We start from the raw sequence: 11,335 nt of genomic DNA on the forward strand, positions 1-11,335 counted from the left end.
CCCGGCGGCTCCTTCCCCTCCCCCCCGCCCCAGTGTGCGGGGGGGGTCCTCTTTCCCCCTCCCCCACGCGTCACCTGCAGTGCCCCGCCCCCCCCGTGAGTCATGCCAGTCGTGCGCTGGGGCTGTTGCGTCACAGCCCCCCCCCGCGTGGGGGGAGGGCAGCAGCGTGGGACCCCCCCTGTGGGGCTCTGGAGCAGCCACAGCTCTTGGGAGCCCTTTGGGGGCAGAGGAGCCCGAGGGTGGGGGGGAGCCCTGGGGCATACGTCTCCAAGTGGGGGTGTGGGAGGGGCCCTGCCCTGGTGAGGGGAAGGAGCAGGGAGCCCAGGCTGTGGAGTGCGAGGCTCTAGAGCAGCACTTCTGACCCTGGGGGCGGGCACGGCCTGCCCTCTGCACCCCCAGGTGCCTCGAGGCCCTTCTGAGAGGGCGGCAGGGTGGCACGTAGCACTGGGTGCTGCAGGGTGATCTGCAATATAAAGCCTGGCGTTGTGGCCTTTCTGCATTCCCTGAAGCACAGCTGCTGCTCCCATTTCTTCTTCTGGCCTCAGAAAAGCAAAAATGAGGATCTGGCCCTTCCCAAGAGAAGCCCCGTGTCTAGCCAGGGGTGCCTCAAGCAATGAGTGAAGGCGAAGAGCTGACTCAAGGCATCCCTAGAAAAACGTCAGTTGTTCGCCTTCACTCGTTCCTTGCCCCCATGGCAAAATAATAAAGCAGTTCTTCTGAAAGACCCCAGCATGTCAGAGTGGTTTTGACACTATGGGTTCCTAGTTAAAATCTCCTGGTTTTTCTTGCGAATCACATGCTATTGTTTGCACACCTAACAGCGCTAATGTTGCACAGCATCCTTACAAGGATCCCACAGCACCCTGGGTGAAAACTGCTGCTCCTAGATGTGGAAGAGGACCACTTACTCATCCAACTGGTTATTTGTTAGAGCAAGGGTGTCCAGGTCATCCTGGACCAAGGTCAGATTCAAACCATAGGATCTGCTTCTGGACTGGCAGAGGTTGGAAGAATTTGGTGGCAGAGCGTCTGGGTGGCTTGGTGTAGGAGTGAAGTGTTTTGGGCCATCTCTATGCCTGCAGCACCTCACTGGCATGAGTGGCATGAGTCAGCAGGATCCATGTCCTAGTTTTTTTGGTGTTGATAAAACATCGGGATGGAAACTGAGCAAATCCCATGGCACCAGCTTCCTTTTTCCCATCTCTAGGTCCAGAGGGAGTATTAAAATACATGAATGCTGGTGAAAGGTACTGGCTTCAGTGTTGGGGGTGAACACTTGTTCGTAGCACCATGGAAGGTTGGTGGTGGGGAGAGGAAGAGGATGTGTCAAACTCAAGTTGGGGAGTTTGGCCAAATTTTGAAAGTCTGTGTTGGGGAAGAGGTTTTAAGGAGACAAAAACTTATGTGCCTATGAAAATCTAGGCTGGGCAGGAACTGACTGGAGATGTTAATTTTTCTAGTTGTTAGAGTAAGCTTTTATCCCTGTCAGCATGTTTGAAACCTGACTTAAGTGTCATTTATTAATCTCTTGCACCATATCTAGTCTCCAGATTACTGACTGAAAATGCCAGCATAACTGCTGCTTAAGGTGGTAGCCTTGTTATCGCACAGATTGGGCTGAGCCCTTTCATTACATAAGAGTTAACATCCTTACTATCTGGGGGTTGTTTATGTCAGTATCACTCTTTACTAGTTTAAAACAGGTGACATAGAAACAAGTTTTCTTATTTCCTTACTAGGCTCCTCCATAGAGGGCTATTCCCCCCCCGCCCCCCCCCCCCTTCAAACATCACTGGTGGTAAAGAAAATTCTGCCACTTATGGAGGGGCCCTACAAAAATCCTGAGGTGCCTTTGTACCCAGCTTCACTGTTGCCTTTTTAGTAGCAGTTGAGTAACAGTCTGATTCCAGAAAGGTGCTGATGTGAGTATTAGCAGGGATGTAACTGGAAAGAAAATGTATCCATGTTCATTCTAGCTTAGTTTAAAGAGAAAAGAAACATGATGGACTGGATCATGGTTACTAATAAATATGAAAGGATATGGTTATAGGGAGAAAGCAGTAATCCCTTTCTCATTCTGAAAGAGTGCTCTCAAGAATAGAGTGGTGTCTTAATGGGATCTTATTAAGATCAGTCCCAGTTCAGTCTTATTTATGGAACTTGATGACTCCATTACAGTCTAAACTCTTCTCTGCAGCGTTGAATTTTCAACAGCATCTGACAAATGTCTTTCAAAACCTTACAGCAAGAGTTAGATTAGTGTTTCATGCCAAAAAAAGGTGGAGGGGTAGGGGCAATGCTATTTTGAGCTGATATTTGTAATTTAGGGTAAGCTATTTCTTAGAGGTTTAGATGTATGTTTTTTGTTGTTGTTTTTTTTTTTTCAGTGATTCCTTTTTAAAACTGGCAGTTCTTGAAGGTTGGTGAAGCACAGAAAAATGGCATCTGAAGACATTACTAAGTTAGTAGAGTCGCTTGCAAAAACCAAGGTGGGCGGAGGGCAGCTGAGCTTCAAGGGCCAGTCTCTGAAACTCAACACTGCAGAAGATGGTAAGAGGAAATGTGCTGTGGAAGTGTTTCTTTGGGCTCCTGCACTACTGTTATCCCAAATCTGTGCTTCATAGTGCACCCCCTTCCAGCAAACCCTGCATAATAGAGCACAAGGGTCAGCCACCTGGGAAACAATAAGCAATTCCCTCCCCTTTTTTTTCCTGCAAACTGCCTCCAGTTTTGGTACTGGTGCTTCAGCCAAGGGACACTGTCTTTGACTCCCTAGTCTATAGATACTAGAGGTGCACTGATATCTAGGTCCATATTGTATTCACACCGATAAAAGGAAAATTTACACTATTGGCAACTGGCTTTTTTGGCTGATGTGGCTGATAATGTCGCTGATAAATGTCACATGAATGTGCATAGCTGCAGCATGCATGCAGCTGGGAGTGCAGCCCAGCAGTGTGGAGGGCAGCATCTGACCAGCAAGTCTGTGGGGGGCAAGAGGCATGGGGGAGGGAAGGGGTGTGGGGGGCAGATTGAGGACCCTGCGGTGAAGGAGGCAGTGGGAATAGGCAGGTGCTGCCCAGCTGAGGCAGCACAGGGCATGGGACAGCTGGTGGCTTGTCTGGAGGGCATGGGGTGGGGGGGCTCCCGCTACTGCGTGCACTCCCAGGGGAGGCATGGGAGGCACCACCTAGATCTGTGCAGGGTGTGAAGGTAAGCCACCACTGTGCAGTTGGGGCCGGGGCTGCTCCAGCCTCTTCCCAGTGGCTGCGCTTGGGCTGGGCTGGGCAGGGTAGGTGGTGGAGGTGCTGGGAAGGGGGACTACAGGGGGGCTAGAGCCACCCCAAAATTTGCTGTAGCCCCCCCCAGTGCAGCTGCTGCCTGCCCTGACCAGCCTAGCCTGAGGGAAGAGGCTGAAGCAGTCCCAGGCCTGAACAGGCAGCCTGCTCTCACCGAATGCACAGATCCAGGGGGGTGCGTGCCCCCCCATGCTTTCCCTGGGGATGCATGTAGTGGTGAGAATTTCCCCCCCACGCCCCTTTCCCCCAGCAGACCTACCAGCTTGGAGAGCAGCGTCTGGCTGCTGGGCTGCTTATTGCAATTGGATCGGTATCAGCCGATATGGCTGGTCAATAATCAGCCATTGGCATCTACCCAGAAAATGTTTATCGGTACACCCCTAGTACATACTACTTGTCTTCTGTCTTGAGAATTGGCTTTTTAATGCTTTTCCTAATGCATTGTGTCACCTTAAGTTGCTACAGGAAACATTCCTTTAAAAACTTTAAGAAGTCTAACAACTTGGTGTGCTTGACATCCTTTGGTATTGAGACAGGAGGAAGGGCTATGTCTGCTTCTGTTTCCATAACCCTTTCTTTTTTCCTAAAGAGAGACTTGGTTCCTAACTCAAGTCCTAGACCTGCAAAGTTGCCTTATTTGCCTCTTTCCTTCCCTCTTTCTGTTAAGGCAAAGCAGTGTTTTGTGGTGCATGTGGAAGCAGCAATGGGTGGTAAGATAAATCCAGGAAGCACGCAGTAATTTTGATCTGTGGTACATATCTGAAAAGAAGGTGCTTTTAAACCCCTGTCTGATTCTTCATTGCCATGGCAATGCTTGCTTTTTAACCCCTCCTTGGTAGTGCAAAACCATGGGCAAAGGATTCAGAAGATGAAAACAATGACTAACAATGGGAGAAAAACTTCTCCAGCCTGTCCTTATATGAAATCTAATGTGACTTAGCATGGAAGTGGGTGAGTGAGGCTCTGTGTGCTCTGTGCAGCTGAAGTGGTGATCAAGCAAATTGAGGAATTTGATGGCTTGGAAGCACTGCGCCTGGAAGGCAACACAGTGGGTGTGGAGGCTGCAAAGGTCATTTCCAAAGCCCTGGAGAAGAAGTCAGAACTCAAGGTGAGTTCCACAAACAAGGGTAAGATATAATGCTGAGATAATTGAGGCTTGTCTGTCTATACTGCTTCAGTGACCTGTTAAGGGTCAGTCCTCAGAAATGAACTTTGGATTCCTTGTTTGCCAATAGGTAGAATAGATTTGTGCAATAGGCTACCTTGCGTTTGCCACGTAACTTTCTTAGCACTTTTATACATTCCAACATCTGATCCTCGCCATTAAACAGTGCCCCAGCCTTGAGAGAAGAAAGCCATGGGAGGAGATTATCATAAAGGGGTGCCTCTGTGGCTACTTTTAAGGATGTGGGACTTGTAGCGTAAGTTGCCTTGGATCTTGTCTGGGTAGGAATCCTCAAACAAAGTCCAGAATGCTGCATGAGACTGGGAGATTCTCCAAGAGGTTCTCTACCCCCAAGTTCTCTTTTTTTACCAGTACTCTGGTGTTCAGGTGGATGGTGGCTGTGCTGCATCACTATAGATGCCATCTTCTGGATGCAACCAATATGAGGTCTTGATCATCTGCAATCACCACAGTATGTAATGGCCCTTTTTATAAGTGTAGCATGTTGGGTCCCTCCACCCATGATTAAACTCCCATGCTACAACCATGCATTTTCTACATTGGCTTCCACTGGGTATGGTAATGTTTACATATTCTAAAATCTTCTGTTTTGTCACTGTGTACTATTAAGCAGCTGATGAATTCCCCTCCAGAAATGGATACATATTCTTTGCAAATGAAGTGGTAGATACACAGGCTGTGTAGTTCCTTGTCATAACTGAATAGCAAATGCAAGGGAAGAGTGTATTATCATGTCACCTGTAGCTTGTTGCAACTGGTGATTTGGGGACCTGTGTATTATTGCTCTCTTCTGACTCTCTTTAAGGATTATATTTCTATTTGTATGTTGCTTTCTTACAGAAGTGTCATTGGAGTGACATGTTCACAGGGAGACTAAGATCTGAGATCCCTCCTGCTCTGGTAAGTGGAGGAACTGGGTATCCAGGCCTTAATCCTTTTCTTATTACTTCCTCTTTCCTTTCATGTTTGTATTCTGTGCCCTTTCGTTGGACCCACATGCTATCTGAGACCCAAATAAAGACCGACCTAAAAATGATGATAAAGCTTGAGCATCTTGTGGCTGGTGGGTTTCTCTCCCTCCAAGATGATGAGACGGAGAAGAACTAGCATGTGTATTTCCATCTGATTTAATCACTGATGCAGCTTCTTCTCAAAACAGGAACAGCAACGTGGCCACCTGAGAAGTAGGGTGGGAGTTGGAACAAGTCTTTGAAAATAAAAGGATGCATTTGTGAGCAGGAACATCCTGGGTCACTGCTCAGAAGGTTCATCAGGGGGCTTCTGTATTTTTAAGACTAGAAAAAAAAATAGCTGCTGCTCTCAGCAGTATTGAGGGTTAAGGTCACCTGATACGTGTCTGGCTGTTTTGACCTAAGAGGGCTGGATAACTTTATGGTAACTAATTCTTAGAGCTGTATAAAATGAGCTAAAGGTAATAATCTCAAGCTTTCATAGATGGGGGAATAAGTCAACTGCTTGTAGTGATCAGAAAGTATTCCCTTTTTCCCCCATGTAGTATTGCATACCAACTGCATAATAGACATTCTACCGGATGTTTTGGAGGGGTGGATTTGGTGGATCTCTGGAGCTATTACTAAAAATTGAATCTTTTTCTCCCCCTCCCCCCCAAAAGATCTCCTTAGGGGATGCACTTATTTCTGCTGGTACCCAGCTGGTGGAGCTGGACCTGAGTGACAATGCTTTTGGGCCAGATGGTGTGCGTGGCTTTGAGACACTGCTGAAAAGTCCTGCCTGTTTCACCTTGCAGGAACTCAAGTTGAATAACTGTGGCATGGGCATTGGAGGTGGCAAGGTAAACCCTAAACTTGCTTACTGAGCATGCCATAAAGATTGGGGCAGGTTGTAGGGGTTTGGGTTGGCTTGTAGCTTTCCCCATGTCTTACCTTAATTGCCATCAGACTTCAGGTGATGATCCAAAGTGAGCAGAGTTTGGCTATTCCAATACTGGGTGGTTGATTCCCACCCCGACCCCCCTGCCTCTGAGCAAAAGAACTAGTAATGTTGGTGACTTAGTTCTCTTGAAACTGAAACCCCCAACATGGTATTAGAGGAGGCTATTGTTTGTTTTGTGCTTCATTGAAAGAATGATCTGTCATGGTTGCTAAATGTCCTATGCATAAGATCATTGTGAAACCCATGGCTGTTTATTGAGGCTTATGCTTAAGCAGCACAACGAGATTATTGCACTCAGGTGACATAATTCCCTCTTAGTTCAATTTAACTAATGCTAATATTGTGTAATGTTTCTGTATCGCATGTCAGAAGCAGATGCCTTTCACTAGTGATCTAAATGTTTCTTGTTCATGAAACACTTCTGGTATCCTCCAGGAGATGAAATGCTAGAGTAATGTAAAGCTGTTGACACTGTCTTAGATCTTGGCTGCTGCCCTGAAAGAATGTCACAGGAAATCAAGTGCTCAGGGCAAACCTCTGGCTTTGAAAATATTTGTGGCTGGAAGGAATCGTTTGGAGAATGATGGAGCCACTGCACTGGCTGAGGCTTTTGGGGTAAGTGCCAAAGCAGACCTGACCTAAAGTGAAAATGTGTTGGGCTTTGATGGTGAAAGTACTCATAAGTCCAGGTGAACAATGACTGAATGTCATTTTGGACAGAAAGGTCACACAGTAGTTACCTCTCATCTGAGACCTGCCCAAAAAGTGGTGCTCAAATGTACCCATTTATATTCTATCTGTTTTCAGCAAATAGAGTATTGGAAGTTTCTGTGCCCTTCCTACATTGGTTTTTATTAACCTCTTACACTTTGATCAAAACAAAAGTTATCCCAAATGCACCAAACAAATAGCTTGTTAGTGCTAATTACTCCCAAGTACAAAGTACCTGTTTTGAATATTAGCCATCCCTTGACTATCACTTTAAAGGCAAAGGTAAGCTGAAACAGCAGTACCAACTTAGCATATGTGAAAGGTATACTAGGGGTATGGCTTTCACTTACAAGTGTCTTCCTGGAACACGTGTATTTAAGCCAAAGCTCTGATTAACAGGACCTTCTGAGTCTTGGAGCATCCTTCGCAGGTGGGTGGGTATGTTAAATGCATGTCTTTTTAGCAGGGATGCAGGATTTATTAAAATCTAATGTCAGAGAAACCTGTGTATAGGTCACACCACAGACAATGCTGGCCTTTGGTTCTTCTTGGCTACACAAGTATGTATGTTCCTAAAGCAGTCAATTTTAAGGATGTTAGTGCTGAAAGGAGTAACTTCTTCATAGAAGGAGACATAACTAGGAATAATGAGTTTATAAAGTGAGAGCATAACTTGTTTCCATGTTATGTTTTCTAATGAGAGAGTTATTTGAACTTGGACTACAACAGGTCAGAATGTTTTTAATGCAATAGATTCCTGTTTGAAATCTTTGGGCTTATCTTATGAATCATGTTTGCATCCCTAACAGTGCCTGTGTTTGTGTGGCACCCCAGAGCACGCTTGAAAGGATCTCAAGGAACCTCAGGATGCCACAGTATCTTGGTTGAGAATTGGTAGTCTATATACCATGCAGTATTTGAGTGTTCCAAGAATGCAGAACAACTTGGCACAGTATAGAAGTTTAAAATTTGGCCTGCAATCTCTAAAATTAGTGTGTTCTTTTCACATAGTAAGAGTAGGATTTGTATATACAAGATTCTTCTGACTTTCATGCTATAGTACATAGGCTCCTTAAAGGAGTGCTTTAATGTGCTCTGTACACAAACCAAATTGTAGCCAGTCAGTCCCACTTCAGAGGGTTTCCTGTGAAGCCATCAGAGCAAGAAGCAGAACTTAAGAGGAAATTAACTTGCACCCGATGATGTAACAGCCCAGAAGTGAACCGAGTGACATGATCAAGGGTGAGAATTATTGTTCTGAGATATCTAGATCAGAAAGATGGTGACACCCTAAGAGGAAGCCAGGTCTGACTATGCACATTAACATGTTAATTAGTCTTGAACTGCCATTGGAAGCATAATTTGAAATGTAAAGGGATGCACTTGCAGCATTTAGCAGGATTGCAGGGAGCAAGTGATGTTTTGCAAGTCTGAATGGGTTCTCGGGGTGGGTTCTGATATGAGAGAGAGCTGACTTGTGTGACAGGAAGGCAACTTGTGGGCTAATCCTGGGAGGGTGGTAGTGATTTCTACTGAAGCTGAAGTTTTATATCTTCTCTCATCTTCACATTGTTCCAGATAATTGGGACCCTGGAAGAGGTTCATATGCCACAGAATGGAATCAACCATCCTGGCATCACAGCATTGGCCCAGGCCTTTGCTATAAACCCATTGCTGAAGATTATCAACTTAAATGACAACACCTTCACAGAGAAGGGAGCTTTGGCCATGGCAGAAGTGAGTTACTCTAAATAAATATTTGTCTTGGGTGTCTTTTGCTTCTGACTTCCTACCTTCCTGTATGTAAACAATGACAGCCACTTCTTGGTGGCCTGGGGTCTGATGTCATGGTGAAGTACAGTGAGAGAAGATGCTGTTTCCTGTTTGAGTAGTGTGAGCGGATGCTTGCTTTTACCCATCACACACTCCACTCTGATATGCATGTGCGCGGTCCACTTCTTAGACTCTGAAGACTCTCCGGCAGGTAGAAGTGATCAACTTTGGAGACTGCCTGGTGCGCTCGAAGGGTGCCATTGCTATTGCTGAAGCTGTCAAAGAAGGGCTCCATAAATTAAAGGTACCACCTTCTGTTACTCCACCTTAAGTTCTCTTCCCCAGACAACATGTCTTCCTCTTAGTGTTATTCCACAAACTATTGGACAGAACTGAAGTTCTCCTTCAGTAATGCTGGAAGAAACAATCAATCTGTTTTGGTCCACTTTTCTGTCTCCCTACAACTGTGAACCATTTATTGGGAATGTTCTTGGGGATCTGTTGACTGATTGTAGCTCATTGTTGGGGGGATGACAGCTGTCAGTTAAGTAATTTCTTGGCCAGTGAGTATTACTTGTTCCTTCCTGTTGACCACATTCCCTAGTAGAAATTACTCTATGTACTCGCAAAGAAAATTGTCTGTTACTTTGCACCTTCTGACTATAGATAGCCACAGTGAAAACTGAGGCATCAGTCAAATAGCTTCCACCATCAATAAAAATGATCACTCTATAGAGAAAAGAACTTTTCCAAAAATATGGGTATGGTGCAGGCATTGTAGGGTATATGGACAGCAAAGGCTTGTTGCCAAATATCTGACTAGATGAGCAAAATGTTCCCTTCTGGCCTTAAATATGAATGAATCTTTGTAATATTTGCATCTTTGCTAATTTGTAAGGAATGAAAGAGCCAGTCTCCAGAAAGACCCAATGCTTGTGAAAATGATAAGCCTTCAAAGTCAGCAAGCAAAGACATAAAAGCAAAAATCCATTTGTTCCTATACTGGCAAGAAGTTTCTCTGATTCCTGCATATGAAATTTCAAGGTCATTTTAAATTAAATGGTCTTAGTCCTGAGAACATCCCATTAGGATCTAATCTCTTTCCAGCATGCTCTATTATTGGGCAAGTTTGATGCTTACAGAATCTCTAAGGTGTCTCTTGCTTCTCAGGAACTGAACTTGTCCTTCTGTGAAATCAAACGAGATGCTGCCCTAGCTATTGCAGAGGCTACTGAAGACAAGTCAGAGTTGGAGAAACTGGATCTTAACGGTATGCAAGTGGTGAAGTTGAGAAGAATCCTACAGGACTGAAACACTATTTACCTGAATCAAAGATGACTTTAAGATCATTCCCCTAATAATTAGAACCCATATGTGGAGAATTTATAACATTTTTGTTATTATCTTCCACATATAGATTGTAACTATTAGAGGGGTCTCTCTATCTTTTTATTTGTCTTCCTCTTTCTCATCCCCAGCCACTATAGTGGACTGGGGGGGTGGGAGGAGGAGAGGTAGCAGGTGAGTCAAGTGGCCTGACCCCTGCCCTTTGCCCCCCCTCATCCTTGTGTTGGGTGTCTGTGTCCCCATGCCACTTGCTTCCTCTTCCACCCACCTGCCCATTACCACTTACCTCCAGTCATGGGTCCAACCCAGGGCACAGAGCACATGTTGGCGCTGGGCCCTGCCTGGCCAGGCAGCTGTGGTTACAGCAATGACAGCAGCAGCTCCTGCTCCAACCTGGTCCTGGGACTGCCTTTATGGGGTAACAGTGGCTCTGGTTCCAACCCCAACCATGGGTTGGGGCCATTGCTACAGCTGACTCTCTCCTTTTTTTAACTTTTTATATTATTATTTGAATCCAAGATAATGGGCTCTCCCCATGTTTAATGGTGGAAGGGTAGGGAAAAAAATGTTGCCCTAAATGTTTATTCAAATCCATGGTACTACCAAAGGATTTGAAGTGATGAGAAGTGATTCCCTTATGTCAGAACCACCTGAAAACCCATTCAGACTTGCAAAGCATCACTTCCTGGGGTGCAAACTACTACTAAAACTGGGCTGTCCAACTCATAGGCCGCATAAGTCTCCTGAAGGGTTAACATTTGAGCCCCCAGGCTCCCATCCCAGTCTGGGTGCTGCTTCTCTCACTGTTCCAGACGTCACTGCTGGTGTCTCTGGGCTTCTCCATCCCTTCTTTGGTTCCCACTGCCTTTCCTTACCCCTTGGGGGTGGGGCCAAGGGAGCCTGCATTTGGGTGGTTCAAGATGACCCATGGACCTTGCACGATGCAGGGCAGGGGTGTGGCACAGTATAGTGGGAGCAGTTCCCTTTGTACATGTTGGGAGTGTGTGGCATGCAGGCACATGATTAAAATACAGTGAGGGAGGAGGGTGCCATCCACAGCGTTTTGAGGGTGCATGCGGTTCAGTGTGGCATACAGCTGTGCCAC

General features: G+C 45.9%; 1 protein-coding gene across 3 annotated transcripts in view; it reads left to right on the forward strand.

Moving 5' to 3' along the window:
* Nucleotides 1-263: 263 nt before the first annotated feature.
* RANGAP1 (Ran GTPase activating protein 1) overlaps nt 264-11,335 on the forward strand; it is a 30,879-nt gene continuing 19,807 nt past the window's right edge. The window contains exons 1-9 of one of the 3 annotated variants that reach the window (XM_025208929.1): nt 266-2,461; nt 4,280-4,407; nt 4,837-4,936; nt 5,326-5,385; nt 6,119-6,298; nt 6,880-7,014; nt 8,689-8,847; nt 9,074-9,187; nt 10,054-10,153. In XM_025208929.1, the coding sequence (XP_025064714.1) occupies nt 5,344-5,385; nt 6,119-6,298; nt 6,880-7,014; nt 8,689-8,847; nt 9,074-9,187; nt 10,054-10,153 (730 nt within the window). In that variant the 5' untranslated portion in view covers nt 266-2,461; nt 4,280-4,407; nt 4,837-4,936; nt 5,326-5,343. Of the gene's footprint in view, nt 2,551-4,279; nt 4,408-4,836; nt 4,937-5,325; nt 5,386-6,118; nt 6,299-6,879; nt 7,015-8,688; nt 8,848-9,073; nt 9,188-10,053; nt 10,154-11,335 lie in introns of all 3 variants that reach the window. The other 2 variants (XM_006027660.2, XM_025208928.1) reach the window with 2 other exon arrangements.

This window comes from Alligator sinensis, unplaced genomic scaffold (genome assembly GCF_000455745.1).
Source record: "Alligator sinensis unplaced genomic scaffold, ASM45574v1 scaffold215_1, whole genome shotgun sequence".
Classification (NCBI taxonomy): Eukaryota; Metazoa; Chordata; order Crocodylia; family Alligatoridae; genus Alligator; species Alligator sinensis.